The 24,903-nt window shown below is 44.4% G+C and overlaps 1 protein-coding gene across 4 annotated transcripts in view; it reads left to right on the forward strand.

Annotated features, from left to right (window-relative positions):
* GARNL3 (GTPase activating Rap/RanGAP domain like 3) overlaps positions 1-24,903 on the forward strand; it is a 155,203-nt gene that overhangs the window by 100,463 nt on the left and 29,837 nt on the right. For all 4 annotated transcript variants that reach the window (XM_007194660.2, XM_057549099.1, XM_007194661.2 and 1 more), the window contains 10 exons: positions 258-284; positions 6,390-6,465; positions 7,144-7,242; positions 8,301-8,404; positions 15,242-15,350; positions 17,124-17,169; positions 18,199-18,305; positions 19,370-19,485; positions 21,366-21,470; positions 23,125-23,199. In XM_007194660.2, coding sequence (XP_007194722.1) covers positions 258-284; positions 6,390-6,465; positions 7,144-7,242; positions 8,301-8,404; positions 15,242-15,350; positions 17,124-17,169; positions 18,199-18,305; positions 19,370-19,485; positions 21,366-21,470; positions 23,125-23,199 — 864 coding nt within the window. The remainder of the gene's footprint in view (positions 1-257; positions 285-6,389; positions 6,466-7,143; positions 7,243-8,300; positions 8,405-15,241; positions 15,351-17,123; positions 17,170-18,198; positions 18,306-19,369; positions 19,486-21,365; positions 21,471-23,124; positions 23,200-24,903) is intronic.

Below are 24,903 nucleotides of genomic sequence, written 5' to 3' on the forward strand. Positions count from 1 at the left end.
GAAACCTAGGTATCTGTGTGTTTCTTCCCACTGCTATGGATCATCTTTGTTTCCTGATAGTTGTGGTATAATATGCCTTTCCTAAATGACCAGGTATTGTATAAAAATCTGTAGAGCTAAATTTGAATATTTTAAGCACTTCGAAGGGGAGAAAAGTGGTGTCAATGTCAGTAGACTGAAGCTTGGCTTTCACAAAAAGTCAACATAAAATGACCACCATTCAGCATGGACATAACTTTTCGAACTTCATTTGACAGGACTTGCTGGTTCTTGAAGAACAAGAGGTAAGTAGTCTCGCGAGACGCCTGGTCCTGCCGCTCTGCCTCCATATTTGTAAACGAGCTCCCCCTTCACCAGGAACACAGCCCTTTCTCCCAGGCACACCTCTCTGTGGATTTGCACAGCGAGAATCTCTTTTCACTGAAAGCCTCCACTGACATGTTTTCTCGGGTGTATTTCAGAATTTTCTATGCAGCTAGCCGTATAGATAGAAAAACAATCAAGCTGCTTAAATCTGCTTGGAAATATTCGAATGTTAACCTCATGATCAGGGTAAGGAATTAGGTTTTTGTTTTCCTTCAGTTAAAGCTAGTGTACTTTATTAGCACACTCGACTTACAGAATGCCATATTATTTGCATGTTTCCATTTTCTGTTGTCCCACTTTAAAAAAAAAATATGTTGGAACCTGTGCTCCGCAACAAGAGAGGCCACGATAGTGAGAGGCCCGTGCACCGCGGTGAAGAGTGGCCCCCGCTTGCCGCAACTAGAGAAAGCCCTAGCACAGAAACGAAGACCCAACATAGCAATCAATCAATCAATCAGTCAATCAATCAATCTTTAAAAAAAAAATATGTTGGGTTTTCCAAGTCCATAACTAACATAGAGAAATATCCAAAATATTATCAATAGACAGTTGAGTAAATCAGTGGAGTGTGTGTACACTGTGCCTCTCGGTAAATGGCAGTATCATCCGTCCAGTTGCTCAGGCCAAACTTGGAAACATCCTTGACACCTCTCCTTCTGTCACACCCCCCATCTAATCCATCAGCACATTCCATGGACACGTCTCAATGCCTCCACCACCACCACTCGAACCCCGCGACACCAGCCCCACCGTCTCCTGCCTGGACTCTGCAGCTCTCCAGCTCTTCTCCCTGCTTCCTTTCTTGCCCTCTCTTCTAGTTTTCATAGAGTATACAAACATGCCAGGCCAGGCCCTCCCTACGAGGGCCTGCGTGCTGTGGCCGGTGCCACCTCTCCATCCTCTTCTCTGCACTAACCACACTGACTTCCTTCTTCTTCCACCTCCTCAGGAAGCCTGCTCTTCCCACCGCAGGGATGCTCCTCCCAGGTGTCTCACAGGTCACACCCTCACTTAATTAGCATCTCTGCTCAGCAAGGCCTTCCCTGGTCGCCTGTTTAAAATAGCACACCCTGCCTCTCACCTACCGCCCTTCTCACTGCTTTGTTTATCTTCTTAACACATGGATTTCATTTATTCAGTTTTTATCTGTTGCCCCCATTAGAATGAGAGCAGGGACTTATTCAATTTTGTTCACTGCTGTATCTTCAGAGCCTAGAACTGTGCAGATAGAGGACACAGAGTAAATATTTGTTGGTTGAATAAGTGAATTATGTATTGATTGAATGAATTATGAAATACTATGATGCCATTAAAAAGAATGAGGTAGACCTCTATTTACTGGCCTGGAAACATTTCCACGACATAGTATTTACTGAGAAAAAAGCAATTCACAGGGCAATACTTACAGTATAATCCCAGTTGTTTTTATAAACACAGATTTCTATGTGTATTTATTCACTCCTCTCCTCCATTCATTGATTCAACAAATGTTTACTGAACTCTGACTGTGGGTGAACCGTGTACTACTCGAGGCATTGGGGATACATTGCTAAACAAGACAAGGTCCCTTCTTCATGGAGTTTACAATCTGGTGGGCTAAGACCAACTAAGCAAGTAAATAAGCAAACATAAACAGGTACTATTGACAGCCCCAATAGCTGTGGGGAAAGTAAACAAGGTAGGTGATGTGGGGTCAGGGGTAGGTTTTGTACGTTAACCAAACAGGGAGGGTTTCTCTGAGGCAACGGCATCTCAGCTGATTTCTGAACATGGCGATGTAAACGCAAGGAAGGAGGCTGAGAGGTTTCACCGCCGGCTGTTGGCAGGAGTTGCTTTGGGCAGGTTCATGGAAGTGTAATGTGGGATGAGGCAGAGAGCAGGCAGAAGGAGACATCTACATTTTAATCTACATATTATCCATGTATGAATCGTGCTTTTTGCTAAAGAATCCATGAACTCCACGTGTAGTTTGTAAAAGGCAAAAAATAAAAGTCATACACATTTCTGACAAATATTTGAAAAATACAGAAATGCACAAAAGGCATAAAGAAAATATCACCTACAATCACGAGAAAACTAGTATTGGTATAGTATCACATTTTGATATATGTTTGTTATATTTTATATAAAATTAGGATTATACTATATATAGTTTTCATGTCTCAAAATTACTCTACTCACTAATTCACAAATATTTATTGAGCACCCAAGAGTGCATGCCCCTGCCCGTTGTGACAAACAATACAGAAATTTATCAATGGAAAACATGAAAGCTCCCCCACTTTGCCACTTCCACCCTCCCTTGAAGAACCACTGTTTGCTGTTTGGTGTATATCCTCTCACACTTTTCTTTGGATCTCCCAAATTTTGAAAAAGGAGTAGCTGATCTCTTTATTTCTCAATTTTATTTCCTTACTAAGGGGATATTTGCTAGAAGCAACAAGAGCACTCATGACAATGTACTTGAAGAGGTGTCAGCAGTGGTCAGCATCCTTCAGAGCTTCTCTGAGAGCTGTGTGGCCAATGCACTCTTTTTTAATCCTGCCAGCTTCTTGACTTTATCTCAATTCCACCCAATTATAGTGATAATCAGCTGCAAAGATGGGCAGGGGAAAAAATAGTAAACAATACTAGTGATGTTTCTGAAAGGTTAGCTATTTGGTAAAGTGTTGTTTGGTGTCCTGAAACCCAAGTTTTATTTGTCCACTGTGTAGAGAGCGCCCCCTGCCCCCGCCAGGAGAGAACATGGCATCCCAAGTAAACACACGTGGAGAGGGTGACAGATGTGTAGGAACATGTGAATCACAGAAATATGGAGACATTGCCTAAATAAGAGTAACAAGCAACCGGGGGCATCCAGTTTTGAATCAGGACATCATTTCTTGATTCCAAAAGATTCTTCTGGAATCAATGGGACGTTAGTCTCCCCCTTATACTTCACTTTCTTCAGAAGAAATATAATTCCTAGCATACTATTAATTCCCAAGAATGTGACTATACGTTGGTTATAATCATGTTGAGTTTTGTCTCATGAAATTTAGAACTTAAAAATGTAAAGTCCCATACAAGTAGGCATTACAGATATGACCTTATCTCTATGGTGAGTGTCTGAGCAGGACTGAAGTGCCGAGAAAACCAGTTCCCACGGATTCCCTCCACCAGTCACCTCCCTCCAGGGGCCCAGGTATGGTCTTGGGACTTTGAGCACTCCCTCCCATCCCCCAAGTAGCAGCCAGCCTCATGAAGCACTGATGACGTTAGGTTCAACACTTCGTTAAAATATGACCTGTGGTGGTCAGGTAGCCCCAAATCAAATGATGCCCTCCTCAAATAGCCCCTCCTAAAAACTATCTCCTCAAAAAATACAATGCATCTGTTCAGCGATGCCTTGATTTCTGGAGATAGGAGAAAACTCTGTCATTCACTGACATCATTTGGGAAGCCCGGGAAACAAAATTACCAAAATGAGACCCCATAAGGAATTTCAAGTACTTATCAAGGCCTTGCAACACCAGTCTTCCTGGAGCCTCCCCCTGAAGTGGGTGAGTACCCTCAGCAAGGGTACTGATGCCAGTCACAGAGCTGCCCCAACAAAGCTTTTTAAAGCTTCAGCCAGTGATCAGGCAGCAGTGGGTCCTATTTCTGCTTGTAACTCTTAGCTTTGCTCAACTCAAAACCATCCTGGGAAGACTCTGCCACTGTGTTGGAAAGAGCACTGGATCGAAAGTCAGGAGACCCGACTTCCAGCCCCAGTCCTGCCATCCACTTAGTACCAGCCTTGGGCAAGTCTCATCTTCCCTGGGCTTCAGTTGTCCTGCCTGTAAAATGAAAGCTATGGATTCAGTGGACCATAGGGTCCCTACTGGTTCTAACAGGCTGTTAGTTCATGGCTCATGGCTCATGGTTCATGGCTCATGGCTCATCGGTCCGGTCACTGACCCAGTCTTTCTGCCCTTGGCTTGCTAGCTCAGCTGGACCTGATCAGCTCAGCTGGACCTGGTCAGCTCAGCTGGACCTGATCCTGGGCCTCCTGACCGTCTGCTGGTTGGTTCCTCTAGCCCTGTGGTTCTCAAAGTGGGGTCCCTGGGCTGGCAGCATCAACGTCACCTGCGGACTTATCAGAAATACAAATTCTTGGACCCTATCCCAGACCTGTGGAATTGGAGACCCTGGGAATGGAGCCAGCAATCTTTATTTTAACAAGCCTTCCAGGTGATGCTGATGCCTGGTCAAGTTTGAGAACCACTGCTTTTGTCCCTGCACTGTTATTCTAAGAGGGTCATCTGTCAGACCCCAAACTACTGTAGGTGCTTGTTAAGGGACCACTGAGAATGGAAGCGGTGCCAGAGTCTTAGAGACATGTGATTGCTGTCACATTCCCAAAGGAGAGAAAGAAGAGCTACAAAAAAAGCATAGAACCCTGAAGTGGACAGAAATCCTTGACAAAATCCTAAGAAATTTACCAAAAACGGGTTTGTGATGAAGAGGTGATCATTTGGAAGCAGCTTGTGAAAAATAAGTTGTATCTGACCACTTGTGTTTCTTTTCTCATTTATTACGCACACAATTATGCCATGAATATTTATTAACCCTCTCCAGTATACCCAGCACAGTGGTGGGTCCTGGAGATTCCACGGAAAGTAAGATGTATACCTTCCCTCCTTCACAGGACTTAAGTTGTAGTGGTAGAAACAGACAAATATGCAAGCTCAATAAAAAGAATTACAGAGTGTGAATAGTGCTATTAAGAAAATAAATAAGCTGCCGTGACGGAGAATAACAATGCGGGGAGTGTGTTGGGAGATCAGGGAAGGCCTCTCCGGAAATTGATGTTTGAGCTGAGACCCGCATGGTGGGCAAGAGCTTCTGTAGAAAGAGCTGTGGAGGAGCCCCGGGTGGAGGGACCAGCCTGGGAGCCGCCTCCCTCTTCCTCACTCTGTAGAGGAAACCACCAGATAGAAAATTACTACTACTGATGGGTATGCATCTGTCCCTCAGGTGTATCGGGGACAGAAAAATGTTTAGAAGTACAGCCGTAGATCTTTGGATTTTCAGTCTTAATTCTCCCAGATCCAGCTGTCCTGAATTCATCAGGCACTCTGCCTTGATCCCCCGCTCTGACCCACTGGCAATGTTTTAATCACCTTTGTTCTTTGCCCCTTAACTGACCCCCGAGAATTCCCTCATCAAACAGCCTTGCAAAGGTTGACTCTTTTCCAACCTCAGATTTTTTAAAATTATAAAATACTTCAGGCACACAAAAATGTACAGACAACAATATAATGAGGACCTATGACCCTATTACCCAATTTAAGAAAAAAATATATATTAAAAATACAGTTGAGCTCCCTGATCCCATTCCTCTCTCTTCCCTGTGGAAGCTGTTATCTTGCATTTGGTATTTATCATTCCCACAGAGTCTGATTTTAACCCAGCATTTAAAGTTGAGGATAGTAGACTGAACATTTGTACTAACTACTTCTTGATTGCCTTTTTCTCCCCACATCTGTTTTATGACTTCTTGAGATTAAATAGCTTTAGGAATTGGGGCAACTGAGCTTTTAGAATACGTTGCCTACAGTTTCCATTTCTATTTCTAAAAGAGTCCACGAGATATCAGCCTCAGATTGTCGTGTTAAATTTTGAATTACACTGAGCTCCCCAGGTTCCAGACTGCTGCTGCTGGGCTGATCAGCGGACGGTGCCAGTCCCGTGACTTCCTGAGGGCTATTTATTTGCAGCACTGTTTTGCTGCAGGACGGACCTGGCATCCTGCAGACATTATTAGTAATGAAATTTCAAATGAACTCACAGAAGAGCACAGAGTTTCCTCTGTAAGCTATGAAAATCAAGGAATGATTGTTGTTAATATTGGTCAACATTGAGATGGAGGGGAGGAAGTAATCCACCAAGTAGTCATTCAGGTCACTGTAGTGTTCCTGAATAACGACTAGCACATCTCATAACTGTGTATGCTTTGATGAGAAAATTAAATTCAGCACCTTTTGTTGTCTCATTGTAAGGGCTCTGTGAATTTCAAGTTTGGGGTTCTTTTTGCCAAAGATGGGCAGCTCACAGATGATGACATGTTCAGCAATGGTGAGTGTCTCCTTTCTTCTAACAGACACCCCGCCCCACTTCATTGCCATTTAGATGATCCCAGCTGAACTTGCCTGTTGCGTTGGAGTTTTTAATGCAAAGAAACAGCCAGTAGTTTTATGAAGTTGACGGGTAAATTTTCAGGGTAAACTTTATAGGAAAGAAGTTGCCCAGTTTCCTTCATCTGGCAAATATTTATTGGTCACCGAATTACTGGCACCAGGGATACAGTCTAACTGGAAAATTACATGGGGATTTGAGGAATTTCATTCTACATAATCTCAGGAGCAAAGAGGCGACTTTTCTCTGGGATTTTTATGCTTGAGAGAATTATAAAATGGTCCTATTTCCTGTTATTTCACACTTTTCATATTAAAGACCCGTTTCTTATCAATGGGAGCAGTAATGATGTTTTCATTTTTCAGTACTAGAGCCTTGTGACCCCAGTCTGGCAACGCTCAGGTTGGTTAGTCTAATTCCGTAGTTTTCCTTTCCTCGGATTCTGGGAACTGTGACCCTCCCGTACGGTCTCCGAGAAGAGGGAAGCATGATTTCTCATTCTGTTCGCCTGCTGCACATGTCGGCGGAGCCTAGTTAATTTTCAAGTGATTTCACTGCATAGTTAGAAAATGGGGACTTGTGGACACTACTTTCTTCACATTTGACCTCTTCTTACAGAAATCGGAAGTGACGCTTTTCAAAAATTTTTAAATCTCCTGGGTGACACAATCACTCTCAAGGGCTGGACAGGCTACCGTGGAGGTCTGGACACCAAAAGTAAGGTTGCCTCCTGATCCATTCTGCTGTGATTTGTATAACTTTTGTTAGTCAGCCTCATCTGAATTTGAATTTATACCCAAGGTGGGGTACGCTGTCTTATAACTGTACAGCATTTCTAGTCTTTTTCCTGTACTTTTACTTCTGTCATTTTATTTGCTCTTCACGGACAGTCCTTGATGTAAGCCAGGCAGGTGATGTGAGGCTCATTTGGCCTAAATTTGATAGGCTTCACATCAGGTACCCTGACCCTCTGGGGGCCCCATCTCGCCCACGTTGGAGTCATGTCACAGATTCTGAATACGGAAAGGTTAGGTGATTTGTGAGAGCTGCCCTGTGAGTAACTTAACTGGCAGATGCAGGGATGAAGTATTTGGTCCCAGTTGTCAGGCCTCAGCTCCCCCCTGCCCCTGCCCCCCTGACAAGCTCTGTGTGCCTGTGGTGACTCCTGGAGTACCTGCAGGTCCATCATCCTCACTGCCCTTTCCCAGTGTAATCTGATAGACATCCCTAGGAGTTAGACACTGTTTTCATCCCCATTTTCAAATTAAGAAACTGAGGCTCAGAGAAGGCAAGGTAACGTGTCAAAAGGAACGTAGCTAATGAGAACTCGAGTCCAAGTCTAAACTCCAAAGCGCACGCTTTGAATCACTATACAATGCTGCCAGGGATATAGTTCCTTTTGTTTTATGGACATGATAGCTGTTTGTATGTCGTCTTGTGTTCATTTTGTCCTGAACACCAGCAGTACTAGAAGGCAAGGGATTGTAACATACTCTCCTTTTGAGCCCAGACTTCTCATGATCTCCTCTGCTCCAAGGCAAGGCATGAGTCAGACAGCAAGCGAGCTTAGAGGGGGGTGAAGAGGTCCCCCCGTGTGGGCAGGAGCCTTGCATCGGTTGGAGGGGGATCCATACTGTTGCTTCCACTCAGGTGGATAATCATAGGATCTTTGGGATGTACTAACTGTGCTGTATTCCTCTAGTCTGCAAATAAAGACTATTTCCTTATGGCCTCAGAATTCTCTGTGCTCACTAAATGTATATTGTATTTTACAGATGACACCACGGGGATTCATTCTGTTTATACCATCTACCAAGGGCATGAGATCATGTTTCATGTTTCCACCATGTTGCCATATTCCAAAGAGAACAAACAGCAGGTACGTGTGAACACGCAAACCATTCGATAGTCAGTGACCTCAGTGTGGAGAAAGCATAGCTATGACTTCATAGAATTAGAGACTATGGATGTTAATACATGAGCTGAACTTCAGGCACCAATTTTGGGGATGTTGTTAACAGTCTGTTTATTTGAACTTTCAACAAGCCGTAGGAAGAACTACTCTCACTGATCAGGAAATAAAGGATCAGAGGCAGTGGTGCATGTACACGTCTGTGTGGACGTGTGTGTGTGTGTGTGCCTTTGTGTGAGTGTGGTTTTCTACACTCCTGAGGGACTATCTTGCATATACGTGGCCTATTCTCTGTGACTTCTGTCCATGTGCCTTGTGTCTTGTCAGAATGAGATTTTTCCAAGATGTAACACTATGTTTCCTGAGGAATGGTTGCAAGTGTTTTTTCAGGTTAATGCAGGAGGTTAACACTGAGCGTCTACATGGCCTGTGCCCTGTCGGGGAAAAAAACTACCTGAGAACACTCCTCACCCACCCCAGAGATTAGCCATCTCCAGGAGAAAACTTGCCAGTTTGATGAAATCTAGATATAACAATGATACATGCTGCTGATTTTTGAAGGATTTGGGGGGTTCCATTTACCTTTTTAGTAGATTCTTGTCCCTTTTTTTACACACTGAAGGCATCTGTATAAGTAAATATCACAAATATGAATGGACAGTTGTTCAGCAAAGATTTGTGAAAAATACGAACCTAGAGAAGGTATGTGATGGGCTAAAAGGGCTTTTTTCTGAACACTTATAATCCATATTTCAGTAAGACTTCAGTGAGGGGGAAAGGCACAATGCAGATCATTGGGCTAAAACATGGCGGTGTTGTCATGAGACATAGCGGTGCTTTGGGGACATGGTGGGGGTGAGGGGGGTCAGTAAGAGCTCGTTCTGTCTGGTGGTTTGGGGCCTGGAATAAGGAGCTGGTGAATTGTCTTATAGGCAGTGGAGACCCATTGGAGGTTTTAAGCTTGTTCTGATTTTAGAAGGCTAACTGGTAAAGGACAGGTGGAAGCAGAAAGTGCCTCGGCCCAGGAAACCTGCTTAAGTGGCTAAGAGTTACTTTCTGCAAAGCGTCTTCCCTCGTGTGGTTGAGGTGACCTATGTTAGTGCTACCAGGCTGTCTCTACCTCTTAGGAGCTGAAGCTCTTAGGATCTTGGGATCGCGTGGAGAAGAGAGACCAAGCTGGCCTTCCCAATCATCATGAATTGGGTTGACCTTTTACATCTCAACAATAAGAGCGAAAAACTTCCACTGAAGTATTTTATAATCCTCCTCCTCCCCAACTCCGTCCGACATTTTCAGCCCTGTACATTCACCAACATTGCCCATGTCCTGTGACAGATAAGGGCATTAGCCAGAGACAGGAGGAAGCAGTGTGACAGTTCAACCTTCACCCAACCCAAGTCTTTAATCTTTCTTATTTATTTTTTTTTAATTTGTTTTTGGCTGCGTTGGGTCTTTGTTGCTGTGCGCGGGCTTTCTCTAGTTGCGACGAGCGGGGGCTACTCTTCGTTGCGGTGCACAGGCTTCTCATTGCGGTGGCTTCTCTTGTTGCGGAACACGGGCTCTAGGCGCGCGGGCTTCAGTAGTTGTGGCATGCTGGCTCAGTAGTTGTGGCTCTCAAGCTCTAGAGCGCAGGCTCAGTAGTTGTGGCGCGTGGGCTTTGTTGCCCTGCAGCATGTGGGATCTTCCCGGACCAGGGCTCAAACCCGTGTCCCCTGCACTGGCAGGCAGATTCTTAAGCATTGCACCACCAGGGAAGTCCTAAGTCGTTAATCTTATCTTTTTGAGGGGGCTGTTAGCATATTAAGACGTAACGCGCTTAACAGGAGAACTGAAATATTCCCAGATGGACCCTGGTGTGCTCAACATCCTGGCCGGCTCCATGGGTAGTGCTAGGGTCCTCCACTTGCCCAGCATCAGTAGATATGAAGAAAATCACAAGTAGAAAACTTGTCTCTATTACCAGGAAGATAAAGCAGGTGGGAAGAGTCAAAGAAATGCACAGTGACGGTGAACCTTATTGGTGCCTGATCGTGGGAGAGCAGAGAAGGACCACTAACTGCAAGCCTCCTTCTGAACCTGTCGTGGTTTCTTGGGGGCCTAGGGTAATGGTCAAAAGTCAGAGGCCAACGTGGCTCATAAAATCTTGGTGGCTTTTTGACCTCCTAGCATCTAGAATGCTAGTGGAACAGTCCGAGCCACATCCCAAATCTGATGTAAAGAAACAAACTTTCACAAAGATTTTGTAGGTTCTGGTATTACAGTTAACTCCTTCATCTCTCTCCTCCATCACCAGACCAAACCACAATGGGGGAAGGGGAGGAGGTGTAGTTACTTGGCTCTCTGAGACTCATCTTCTCCCTAACGTCCCGTGATGTCTGCACCCCTAACATCCAGTCTCCCAGCATTCCAGACCCTGACAGCAGCACCTAGGACCAGATGAAAGCACAGGCTCTGTGATCAGCCGGATCTGGGCCAAGCCCTAGCTCTGCCACGAGCTAGCTCTGGACACCCCGTGTGCGCTGCCAGCCCCAGGGCTCGGTTCTCGGCTCCCTTCTCTTTCTACACTCATTCGTCCCTTTATGATCTCATCCAGTCTTACGGTTCTGAATAGCTTTTATAAGCCTCTGACACTCAAACTTAAAGCTCCAGCCAGCCCTCACGGGAACTCCAGACCAGATATGCAGCCTTCTCGACACCTCCCCTGGGCTCGACGTCTCAGACCTAGTCTTTCCAAAGCTGAACTCCGACTCTCCTCCAGACCTGTTCCTCCTGCAGTCTGTCTTATCTCTGTTGATGGCTATTCTGTTCTTCCAGTTTCTGGGGCAAAATGACTCTGGAGTCATTCTTGACCCCTCTCTGTCTCATCCCATTTTCAATTTGTCAGGAAATCCTGTTGCCTCGACCTTCAGATGACACCTAAATTCTCCTCACACTTCTGTTACCACACAGCTCTGAGCCCCATCACCTCTTGTTGGATTATTGCAGTAGCTTCCTCTCTGGCCTCCCTGCTTTTACCCTGGTGCCCTGATAGACTGTTTCTCAATCCTCCAGCCAGAGTGATCCTTTAAAATGCACGTCAGTCTCTTCCCAAACAGTGACTCCTGCTTCACTCAGAGTCAAAGCCAGATCCTTAGAGTGGCCTGCAAGGCCCTGCGTGACCTCTGTTCCTTCTCTGGTCCCATCGCCCACTGCTCTTCTTATTTCCTCCCTCCCAGTCATATTGGCTTCCTTTCCTGTTCCCTAGAGTCACCAGATACTGTCCCATGTCATGGTCTTTGCGTTGCCCTTCTTTCTGCCTAGAACTCTCCTAGAACTCTCTCCTACCAGGTATCCTCTGGTTGACTCACTCACTGCCCTCAGATCTACCCAAATGTCAGCTGTTAAACTGAACCCCTGGCTGAATTTAAAGCTGCAACCCACCCTCCCCCAGCGCCTCCAGGCCCCTGCGTGGCTCTCTTTCCTCCACTGCACATATTACCGCCTAACGTTATGTGTATTATTTAGTACACTTGTTTGTTATATTTACTGTGTAATTTCTGTGCCCCCTGCTAGAGTGTACGCCCCATGAGGGCAGGGAGATTTGTCTGCTTTGTTCCTGGCATATAATAGGAGCTCAATAATTACTTTTAAAAAATATATAAAAGCCATGGAAGCAACCTAAACGCCCATCGACAGACTAATGGATAAAGAAGATGTGGTATCTATAAAATCAAAAGCCTTTCCTCTGGATGGTGCCAATGAAAGGATCCTGTGTCCACGCACCACAATTACTTCTCTGTATTTCACAGGAAGCCAGCAGAAAACGTATCTCAGTATAAAAGTCATTAAGTCTGGATTTGGGAATATGTGTGCTCCCGACTATTTCAAGCAATTAGTTCGGGGAAAAAATGTAAATTTTGATAAATAATGTAAAAACTTGATAAATTCATTTTCAAGCATATTAAAATAAAAATGACCATCTGCTCAAAAAAAAAAAAAAAGAAGAAGAAGATGTGGTATATATTCAATGGAATATTACTCAGCCATAAAAAGGAATGAAATTGGATCATTTGTAGAGATGTGGATGGACCTAGAGACTGTCATACAGAGTGAAGTAAGTCAGAAAGAGAAAAACAAATATTGTATATTAATGCATATATGTGGAATCTAGAAAAATGGTACAGATGAACCAGTTGGCAAGGCAGAAATAGAGACACAGATGTAGAAAACAAACGTACGGACACCAAGGGGAGAAAGCAGGGAAGGGGGGGTAGTGGTGGGATGAATTGCGAGATTGGGATTGACATATATACACTAATATGTATAAAATAGATAACTAATGAGAACCTGCTGTATAAAAATAAATTAATTAATCTAAAAATAATAATAATAAACAAAAAATATATATAAAAGCTTTATTGAGATATTATTCATATACCATACAATTTGCCCACTTCACTATGTTCACAAGGTTATTCAACTATCACCAAGATCAATTCTAGAATATTTTATTACCCCAAAGAGAAACCCCTCTCCTCTTAGCCATCACTCCCCACTCCACCACTGCCCAGTCTCTGGTAACTACCAATCTGCTTTCTCTCTTGATTTGCTTACTCTGGACACTTCATATAAATGAAATCACATAATATGTGGTCTTTTGTAACTAGCTTCTTGCACTTAGCATGTTTTCAAGTTTCATCCATGCTGTAGCCTGTATCTGTATCTCATCTCTTTTTATTGCTGAATAATTTCCCATTTTTTAGATACCTACCACATTTTGTTTATCCACTCATCAGATGATACATCAAAAATTACTTACTTTTATTTTAACATAAAATTTACAATTTTAACTGCTTTTAAGTGTATAGTTCAGTGGCATTAATTACATTAAGTACAGTGTTGTGCAGTCATCACCACCGTCCATCTCCAGAACTTTATCATCTTCCCAAACTGAAACTCTGTACCCATTAATCAATAAATCTGCATTTCTCCCTCCCCCAGACCCTGGCAACCACCATTCTCCTCTCTGTCTTTATGAATTTGACCATTCTAGGAATCTCATATAAGTGGAATCAAACAGCATTTCCCTTTGTGTCTGGCTTATTTCACTGAGGACAATGTCCTCAAGGCTCATCCATGTTGTACCATGTGTCAGAATTTCCTTCCCTTTTAAGGTTGAATAATATTCCATTGTATGTTTATACCACATTTTCTTTATCTATTCATCCACTGGTGGATGTTTGGGTTATTTCCACCTTTTGGCTATTGTGAATACTGCCACTAAGAACACTGGTGTACAAATATTTGTTTGAGTCCCTGCTTTCAATCTTTGGGGTATATACCCAGAAGTGGAATTGCTGGATCATATGGTAATTCTATGTTTAATTTTTTGAGGAACCACCATAACATTTTCCACAGCAGTGGCTATATTTTACTTTCCCACCAGCAATGCATAAGTTCCAATTTTTCCACATTTGTAACAACACTTGTTATTTGGGTTATTTTCTTTTTTTTTAATAGCTATCCTAATGGGTGTGAAGTGGTATCTAATTGTGCTTTTGATTTGCACTTCCCTAATAATTAGTATATTGAGCATCTTTTTGTGTGTTTATTATCCATCTGTATATCTTCTTTAAAGAATTGTGTATTCAAGTACTGTGCCTATTTTTTAATCACATTATTTGTTTTTTTGTTGTTGAGTTGTAGGAGCTCTTTGTATATGTTATTGGATATATGATTTGCAAATATTTCTCCCATTCTTTGGACTGCCTTTTCACTTTGTTGATAGCATCCTTTAATGTACAAAAGTTTTAAATTTTGACGTAGTCGAATTTGTGTATTTTTTTCTTTCATTGGCTGTGCTTTTTGTGTCATATCCAAGAAACAATTGCCAAAAATCTTTTTGAACTGAATTGAATTGAAATTATTAGAACATCTCTAAACCTTAGTTTCCTTATTTGCAAAATGAGAATGATATCTAATATGAATCAAATAGGGATCCTGTTCTCAGGAGCTTACTGTATAGAATAGGGGACACACAAGGGATCCATAGAGTACAGTGAATCATTCTGTTTGGCCAATTAGGCAAAGGTCTTGGACAGGGGTTGGCAAACTATAGCCCATGGGCCAGATCCAGCGTACTGCTTGTTTTGTTAAATAAAGTGTTACTGGAACACAGCCATGCCCGCTGATTTATGTATTGTCTATAGCTGCTTTTGTGTCACGACAGCAGAGCTACATGGTTGTAAAGAGACAGTACGATCTGCAAACCCAAAAATATTTACTGTCTGGGCCTGTACAGAAAAGATTCACTGACCACAGGTCTAGGAGATCATTTTGGAAAGGTCAGCTGGGGTCAGATTAGGTAGGGCCATTGTTCTCGCCAAGTATATGCTTCAGAACTAGCGAAGGCATTTATTTATATTTTTAAATATACATGTTTGAGCCTCGTCCCCAGGGAATTCTGATGCAGTGCCTCTGGTCTGGGGACCTTGAATGCCAGACTAAGGAGATGAAGCAGGAGTGAAGGTGAACCCAATCAGAGCAGTAAACTGAGAGAGAACGGAGGCAAGGAGGCTGTTAAGGAGGCTCCTGAGGGAGGGTAGTCAAGAGGAAATGCAGGCCTGAATTGGGAGAGGAGAGGAGGAGATGGCTAGGGAAGCCGGGAGATGGGCTGGTGAAATTTAGGAGGCAAGGAGTCAAAGATACTGAAGCTCTGGGCTCTGTGAGCATTGGGGTTTGTCGTGCCGAGTTAGTGCTTTAACTCTGTGAATGTACCGTGTGTGAGCAAACTTCTCAAGGGATGTGTTGTATGTTTGCATCCAGGTAGAAAGGAAGCGCCACATTGGAAATGACATCGTCACCATCGTGTTCCAGGAAGGGGAGGAACCTTCTCCTGCCTTCAAGCCTTCCATGATCCGCTCCCACTTTACACGTATCCTGAGCCTGTGTGAACCCTCCCATCAGCAAGCTGTTGGTCAGCCTCACTGGCCTTAAAATGACCCTCAAACCAAATGTTACGGTTGACTGGCATTTGTGGTTGTTTTGCGTTGCTAGATTCTTAGACCCACTGTGTTGTATTTTTTCCTCTTCTCTCTCCATCCATTGTAGTAATGGATGGACGCATTCTCAGAGGATTCTTGACTTTGGAACTATCTTCCCTTTCCTCAGGTAGTCTATGAAATGAGGGAAACTTCCTACCACCCATTGATAATAAAGGAATTAGAAGAATTATAGTTAGTGAATCCTCTGAGAAATTTGCTTTAGGTATAAAAACTTGCAAGTTAAGATAAAAAGCCAAAATAATGTGTCTTTGTTGATTCTAAGCCCTAGGAATGGCTGCTACATTACCATCTCTTGACATTTGAGATATGATAGAATTAATCCTATTTTTATTTGCTCTCCCTCTGCTTCCTCTCATCCCTCTTTAGCTCATATTGCTGCCAAAGCCCTGCTGAAGTTCTCGGTAATGTCCAATCTCAGCTCAGTCACACAGGCCTGGCACATGAGCATGGTCAGCCCAACACACCCCCAGCCTTGGCTCCGTTGTCCTGGGCCGCTGGCCGTGACAGTGAGACCCAGCAGTAGTGCCTGCAGGTTGTACATAATAAGTAAAAGGCAACTAATAGGCATTTTTCAGAATAAATTCTGGTCTAGTTGTTCATGTTCCTTGGAAACTCCAGTGAAAATGTTGGGAGATAGAACCGTGGTGACTCATTGCATCTGCAAGTAGATTGCTCTGCATCCTTTGACTTGTTCACTGTAGCCTCACAAAATTGCCATGAGGGCAGGGAAGAAAACAGATTGCACGTACACATTAATAACAAGTGATATCTTGCTCTGTTCACTGATGTAGGACTCATATTTCCTTCTTCCTGCAGCGGTTCTTCTTGTAGAACAGAAAGAATACTTCTCCAGGAGGGGGAGGGAAGTGATCAGAGTGACAGAGAGATCATCATTATTTTTAGAATTTCCTTTTGTTATGAATTTTAGATTTGAGGCTTGGCATATTTGTTTTTGGAAAGGGACAAGCCGATAATTAATGCAAATTCTTTCCACTAAGTCTAGGAGTAGAAACGCTTTGAGGGACTGAGGATGGTTTTTAAGCCCTAGCTAAGGAAAGCTGGGGCTGGGAGATGGTGGGGGAGGAAGAGGAATGGGAGAAGGAAAGAAAAGCTGGTGGAGGTGGTACTATTTCAGACTCAACTCGCCCAACACAAGCAAAGTAGATTCTACTGAGAGGCTGCCGCCAGCTACACTGGTTTGTTTTGGTTTGTTTTGTCTACCAAAGCCAGAAGGAGAGAGAGGGAAGGTGTACAGTGGAAACATTTAAATTTCTTTTCTTTTCAAAATGTGTGAGATGAAATATATGACTAATTTCATTTTGGGATCTTGTGTATACTTTCAGGCAAGGGAACTGATCTTTTTGCTTTGTTGTAGTTGCTTAATAGTGTTATTTATATTGCTTTTCTGACGGATTTGGAGAAGTAGCCCTTTCCCGCAAGGATGAACATGCAGAGGTTGAACCTGTGTCTTCCCGGGCTGTCTCTTTAACAGAAGTCAAGGTTCCATCTCAGCCTATGGGTGACAGGTGCCCTGACCCCAGGAGTGCAGGCCCAGGATGATTCTGCACACAGGGTTTGCAAAGCACAAGCCGTTGACTGTGTGCGTTGGGGTCGTTGATTAATTTCCTTAACCATCACCACAGATATTTTTGCCTTAGTGAGGTATGATCAGCAAAAGGACAATTACAGGTTGGTAACAACTTTACCTTGATTGCTTGTTCTAATTCTCATGTTTACATGTTAATTTGGCATTCATTTTAAGACTTTTTTTTTTTTTTTGGTCACACCGGGTTTTAGTTGCAGCAAGCGGGCTCCTTAGTTGTGGCTCGCCAGCTCCTTAGTCATGGCATGTGAACTCTCAGTTGCAGCATGCATGTGGGATCTACTTCCCTGATCAGGGATCGAACCCGGGCCCCCTGCACTGGGAGCTCGGAGTCTTAACCACTGCGCCACCAGGGAAGTCCTGAGACTCTTGATATACATATTTTTTGATTGATTTGAAAGCCACCGTGTCTTCAGGAAAAGCTTGTCTCATATAGTGTTGCTCCATGGAGTAGACCCAAGGGTCAGGGTCAGGAATGTTATTGTGCTCCACAGAGGGCACAAGTGTGATATGTTTGATCTTGACCAGAGTCCCCTCCCTCCTAGGCTACATTCTTGCCCGTTTATCCTTCTCAAAAATTAATCCCATTCTCAAAAATTAATCTGTTAAAAGGTATCATGATGTTGTGAAAAGAGCATGAAATTTGAGCCAAATAGATCTGGGTTAGAATCCCAGCTCTATCACTTATTAACTTTGAGGCTTTGAAAAAATAAGTGTTTATCTTCTTGGAGCCTCAAGCCTCGTCTGTGGAGTGAAGGTAATGATTCTACCTGGACAGTTTGGTGAGAATCAGCTGATGCTGTCTTAAAATACCAAGTATGCTGCCTGGTGTGCAGTGGGTGCTCAGTGGTGGTCTTTGCTATTGTTCCTGGGGTGCCTGACCTTGCCTGCGGCTTGGTGGGTTGGACCACAAAGGATCCAGTAAGACTTGGTCTTTGCTCTAAAGCACATAGGATTGCTGCATGGTGGCCAAGGCTCTGGCAGCCCAGAGAAGGCCCTCCTCCTGTGGAAGGAGTATTCCTAACATATCATATAGGCAACTGAACAAATTTAAGATGCAAATATCGGTGATCTTTGAAGAAAAACCAAGTAATTCTGCAATGTTCTCTACACAGGCTGAAAATATTTTCAGAGGAAAGCGTACCACTCTTTGGCCCACCCTTGCCCTCCCCACCGGTGTTTACAGACCACCAGGAATTCAGGGACTTTTTGCTAGTGAAATGTAAGTTTCTATTTTGAAATGTTTTTGCAACTTGTTCTACATCAGAATACATTTTTTCCAATTCTCCCAGGATGCTGTAAAGAAAACATCATTGTTTAAGCATTGATGGCATTCCATGTTCTGTTAATTCTTCACAAGAAGCGTATTTAGTTTTCTGACAGTGTTGTGAAGGTCTCTCCTGGGTTCTCATCTATACCTACCATCCTACCCACCAAATAGCTAATATTTATTCAGTTTGATATGCCTAGCTCTGTGCTCTTTTATACGTATTATATGACTTACATTCTTACAACAACCCTATAAGGAAATATGGTTATATCCATTTTACAAGCTAGAAAATTGAGGCCCCAAGAATCTAAATAATTTGCTTAAAAATGCACAGATAACAGCACAGCTGGGATTCAAACCCATAACTATCTTGACCTCAAGCTCCTAACTGTACTGCACACTTTCTATTCTGTGCTCTAATGTGTAACTGGACATTCCACTTTATTGACTCTCAGTGTCTGTTGTCCACTAAACCACCGGCTTTTTCTTCCAGAAGAAACTTTCATTGAGCTAAGAATCCCAGTACTCTGCTTAGGCAATTGTTATTTTTTCTAACAAAATGCAGCAAATATATATTTAATCCCATTGAATGGCATCCTGGTGGTTTGGCCCATATGTTGGATGAGTGGATGGATGGGTGGGTAGGAGGATGGATGGATGAGTGGGATGGTTGGATGGATGGGTGGGTGGGATAGACGGATGGATGGATGGATGGTTGGGTGGGTGGGTGGAATTGTGGATGAGGACACGTTGGGTGTGTGCTAGGTCTTCAAGTAATTAGATATACCCTCTGCTCAGGAAGCTTGTAATCCAACAAGAAGGGTAAGATAGACATACCTATGGACTATGGGTTTGTACAGAGAAATTTAGAGAGTTTTAGCATTCTTCCATGAAAGAAGAGTTATACCAGTATTAGGAAAGTGGGTGGCATTTACTGTGAGGAGTTTCCTTGAGAAGGGCATTCTTCAATAGCCTGTTAATATTTGTAACTCCCTTTATAACTTGATTTATTTTAGTAATTAATGGTGAAAAAGCCACTCTGGAAACCCCAACATTCGCCCAGAAACGTCGACGAACTCTGGATATGTTGATTCGATCTTTATACCAGGATTTGATGCCAGATTTGCATAAGGTAACCCTGGATCCGTGGTGTTCTTTCCTTCTCACGGGGTCTGAGTTGAGAACACAAGTCCTAGCGATGAGTCCTGGTTAGAAAAGCATAGAGTCGCCTGATCCTGCTGTCAGCACTGGACTGTGGCCTCCAGGGGCTCATGTCCTCTCATGGTTGTCATGGGAAGAAGGGATGTTGAATGTCCGTATACAGGAGCGTGATTTTCATAAAGCCAAGGCCTGTGGATGTCGAGATGCAGGCTGAGGGCATGAATGTCAGTCAGTAATCCCTGGAGCATTTGAGAGTACTTTTTGGGTATCTGTCTTTGGGGGTACTGCTCAGCATTACCCGTGCCATGGAGCTGATAGACAGGCAAAGTGGGGATTTTGGGGGAGAGACTGGGGACTCTATAAGGTTTTCTGGAGATTTACTGGCGAGCCCCATATTCAGGCACTGAAATAAGCATGTACATTTACTGAAAATCCACTTTGTGCCAGATACTTCCTAGGCTGAAGGTGTATCCACACTGATGGGACCCAGTACCTCCCTGAGGAACCCAGCGCCTCAAGGGGCACCCATGCTTTTTGGAGACCTCTAGACTCAGTGCGAGATCGCCACATGTCAGGGTGGCTAATGAGTGTTAATGCAAAATGAAATCATCGTTGTTTAGAAGCATTTCCCAAATTTAACAAGGAAGTGCAGAACAAGGGGGGAGACTTCCCTAGAATCGGTACAGCCACAAACTCCAGCAAAAGGAGTTGCTACTGACATGTGAACATAAATGCAGTGTCCGGTCTCAGGTGGCCACCCGGAGAGATGAAGAACATCAAAAAGAGCTGGTGCTCGTGCAGTCCTTTCCCTTCAACACAGTGACCACCACCATCTTACAGGTGCCCTTGACTTCTGGCTGGTCGATACACCCTAACTACTCACAGGGATTGGTCCAGACCAACCCCAGGGCCCTAAAGAGCCAGCCATAATTGGCAATCTGTCCATTCCCTTTTTTCCTTAAAGTCAGGAAACGGTGAAGAGAGGGTACCGAGAGGAATATGTGATGTCCTTCAGGTCTCAGCTGAAACATCACTGCCTTAGCAGCCTTCCCCAGTCCCCAGCTGAAGCCACGTGCCCCTGTTAAATGCCTCCACATGCTTTACGGACCTCCCCTTCATAGAAGTTATCCCATGTGCCAGTCATGTAATCAGTTACTTAATTTGTCTCCCCCGTAGACTCTGCTCCACCAGGACACAGACCATGTGCATCACATCCCCCAAATCCAGCAGAGCAGTAGATGCTCAGCCAATACATGCTAATCGCATGCGTGCACCCAGTTCTCTGCAGTTTGGAAGAAAACTAACATTTACTGAGTATGTGCCCAAGCACCTTCCATGCATTTCCTCACTTAGTCCTCGTAACACACCTCAGAGACCGGTATTAGCCACACAAAGACACTGAGACTCAGAAATTAACTCCCTTGCCCGAAGTTACCCAGAAGGCCACAGAGCTGCACAACTCCAGGGAGTACCGTTCACATAGAATTTTGTATGTCATGTTCCAGGGGTGCCCCTCTCTGAGAATGGCATCCTTGGAGTTGTGTGTGCAGCGTGGTGGCCGACCACGCTGTTAGGCCGTTAGTAAGGGGGGGGATGCTGGTTTGCTTGATTTCAGAGCCCGAGCTCTCAGCCTCTACGAGGCGGGCTCTCCCCCCGTTGGCTCCTTAATCCCTCGCGTCTAGCACAGACCTGGCGGGCACTTAAGTGGTGCCACATAGATGCTTATTGAGAGAATGAATAGAGAAGGCAGAAGTAGGATCATTTGGACAAATAGGTTTGTCCACTAAGAGAAGCCAAAGGATGAGATTTGACAACCATCTTTGGAATTCATAACTTGTCTTTCTTTTTCAGAACATGCTTAATAGACGATCTTTCAGTGATGTCTTACCAGAGTCGCCCAAGTCAGCACGGAAGAAAGAGGAGGCCCGCCAGGCAGAGTTCGTTAGAATAGGGCAGGTGGGTTTTATTCTGACACCTGTTTTATTCTGACATCCAAACCAGATGGCCCACCTGCAAAGAATGTTATGTTTGCATACTCCTGGAAGAGCTCTGTCACTTATCTTAGGATTACTGTGGAACCACGAGTGAGATTTTTAAAAATTTTATGGAAGTATAACTGATTTACAATGTGTTCATTTCTGCTGCACAGCAACGTGATTCAGTTATACATATATATTCTTTTTCATATTCTTTTTTATTATGGTTTATAACAGGATATTGAATGTAGTTCCCTGTGCTATACAGTAGGACCTTGTTGTTTATACGAAGATTTTTTTTTGGCTGTGTTGGGGCTTCGTTGCTGCGCACAGGCTTTCTCTAGTTGTGGCGAGCGGGGGCTACTCTTTGTTGCGGAGCACGGGCTCTAGGCGCACAGGCTCAGTAGTTGTGGCTCACAGGCTCTAGAGCACAGGCTCAGTAGTTGTGGCGCATGGGCTTAGCTGCTCCGCGGCATGTGGGATCTTCCCAGACCAGGGCTCGAATCCATGTCCCCTGCATTGGCAGGCAGATTCTTAACCACCAGGGAAGTCCCTAGACAAAGGAGATTTTTGATAACCATGTAGGCGTAGCTCTCTGCAGGCGTGAGTGAGAGGAAAGCCCTCTGCTGAAGCGGGGGTGACACTGGCTGGGAGCAAGAGGCCACAGGGCCCAGGCTGGGCTCCCTCTTGATAAAGGAGCATGTATCATTTGCCTGCCTCCCGGGAATTTTCTGAAGTGTGGGGAGCCAATTTAGGGAAAGCACCTTGAACTCCTCCCTGGCAGGAGTCAGCACATAGGGGGTGTCCTCGCAGGAGACCTGGATTCCCCCTACCGCTTGGAAGTAGTCGTCACAGTGAGGCGGCTCCCAGGCATCACCTTATTCCAGATTTTGGAGGAAACCATTCCCCCTTTGCCTTGCTCCTACGTGACATTAGTATTACTTAGTTCTGGAGGTGACACAGCTTTCTGCCTTGGTCCCGTGTCACAAGAGGGAGGAGGAGAGCTGCCAGCTGCAGACAAGGTTCTGACCCGAAAGTCGAAGCCAATAGCAAGGCGATCAGGAAAGCTTAACAGCAAAGATAACCTTTTCCCAAAGCAGGTGCACTGTTACTGGGGCCCTCCAACTTTGGTCCGTGTTTAAAGATACCCCGACTCAGGACTTCCCTGGTGGTCCAGTGGTTAAGACTCCACGCTCCCGATGCAAGGGGCTCGGGTTCGATCCCTGGTCAGGGAACTAGATCATCCCACATGCTGCAACTAAGACCCAGTGCAGTCATAAATAAATAAATATTAAAAAAAAAAAAAAAAAAAGATGCCCTGACTCTACTTTCAGAGATTCTGATTCATCAAATTTGAGGAGGGACCTGGGGATTTTTTCCAATACTGATGGTTTGGAAATTACTGTACTGATATACTGATTAGTTGAAATGACAGAAAGCATTTGGAGTCATGAGGGCTTCACCAGGTCCAGCTGACTCCATTCCTTATCTTCAATGATAGGGCAGCATGGGAACCTGAAACTTTAGCCGGAAATTACTCCTGTTTCATTAAAAAATTTTTTTTCAAATCATACTTGTTGATCCTGCTGTTCTTTTACTGCCTGATAAACTAAAAGAGATCTCTGTTCTGTCAGGCACTAAAACTGAAATCCATCGTGAGAGGGGATGCTCCATCAAGCCTGGTGGCCGCGGGGATCTGTAAAAAAGAGGTGAGTCGATGATGCTTTCAAGTTCAACTGTGAATGTCCTTTGTCCTCAATGAAGTTATTGAGATTCTTAGAAAGAGTTTTGTGGAGCAGGAGGAGGAACAGCTTATCTACAGCAGAGTCCGCAGGGGAAGCCCCAGATAAAGTTGGATGGCATCTAGTGAGAGCCCCCCTGTTTCCATAGTGTGCCTGTGCCTTTGCTTAAAGGAGCAGCGCTTCTAGACTGGGCCTGGAAAAGCAGACTGGGCTCAGCAGTGCTCCTCAAGCCTTGTGTGCCTACAGACCACCTGGACATCCTGACCAAGTGCACGTTCTCATCAACAGCTCTGCGTGGCAGGGCCAAGATGCTACATTTCTAACAGGATCTCAAGTGGTGCCTGTGCTGCTGACACGGACACACTAAATGGCAAGGCTCTAGGGCAGTATTTCTCAGGCTTTAGTGTGTGTTAGAATCACCCCCAGAGTTTCTGATTCCACAGGTCTGAGTGGGCCCTGAGAATTTGCATTTCTAACAAGTTGATGCTGATGGTGTTGGTCACAGGACCACAGCTGAGCAACCACTGCTTCATTTACAGTTCATTCAGCCAAACCAATCATTCTGTGGCCTGAGTATCTACTTCTCATTTCCACTTCCTGTGGAAAAAGAACTAGGTGGTCATCAAGCATAGAAGAGAAAACAATGAAAACAAGTCGCAGTACAAACTTACTGTTAGCATGATTTCGTATTGTAAAGCCCATACCCTACATACTGAAATATGTCTATGTTCAGAATATGTAAACGGTAGTTAAATGGAACAAATCCACAGACAGTGCATCACTGGAGAAATGGCCATCGTAAAAGCAAAAGAATTACAAATACACCTACTTTCGCAATAAAGGTATGGATGATCTGTATCTGAATTGCAGAACCTACAAACTTTAAAGTCTGGTTTCAAGAAAATGATGAGCTCAAAATACAACTGATGCCAAAAAACCACAGCCAATTTCAGACAAGACGGATGGCAAAGCATCTTTTCCAAAGGTTCCAAAGGTTGCAAAAATTCCCACTATCTGCTTGTTCCTATGAATAGTAGAATTTGCAGTGTTGTCAAGCCCTTTATAGATAACAAATTCCAGTAAGATTTAGTAACCTTCTTAATAAGAAGTTCTTAGGTGTACATGAAAATGAAAGTAATTTGTTCACCTGCAAACGACAAAGAAAGAGCTTCCATTTTTTGGATCAGTGCGTGACCTGCCAGTGGGCCACGGGCCATCCTTGAAGAAACACTACTCTACAGGCCCTCACGGACTGTTGTGAAGTTGGCTCCGCAGAGGCCAGAGTCCCACATGCTGCTCCCGAGGGTGCTCTACTTCCAGAGCATGGGCACTGTCGGTCTCCTAGGCATCCATCATTCCATGAGCTGTGTTAATGTCCTTAGCGGGGAGCCAGTAAAGAGTTCTGGGCTTGGGCAGGAAGGCCCGAAGACCACATCGTTGCCCTCAGAATCTGCACCAAGCCCGTCATGTGGCAGCAGGGAGTCCAGTGCAATGATAAATGCCATCAGGCCTCAGACCAGAGCGTCTGTGGGTCTGGGGCTGAGTTCTCATCGCTGACACCTCCGACGTGCTGGCCTCAGACTCTTGCAGTCCCCAGCCACTTTGAGGGCCCGTGAAGCCAGTGGACCCCCATGCCCCCAACACACACACTCCAGCCCATTAAAATTACGA

This window comes from Balaenoptera acutorostrata, chromosome 6 (assembly GCF_949987535.1).
Source record: "Balaenoptera acutorostrata chromosome 6, mBalAcu1.1, whole genome shotgun sequence".
NCBI classification, from domain to species: Eukaryota; Metazoa; Chordata; class Mammalia; order Artiodactyla; family Balaenopteridae; genus Balaenoptera; species Balaenoptera acutorostrata.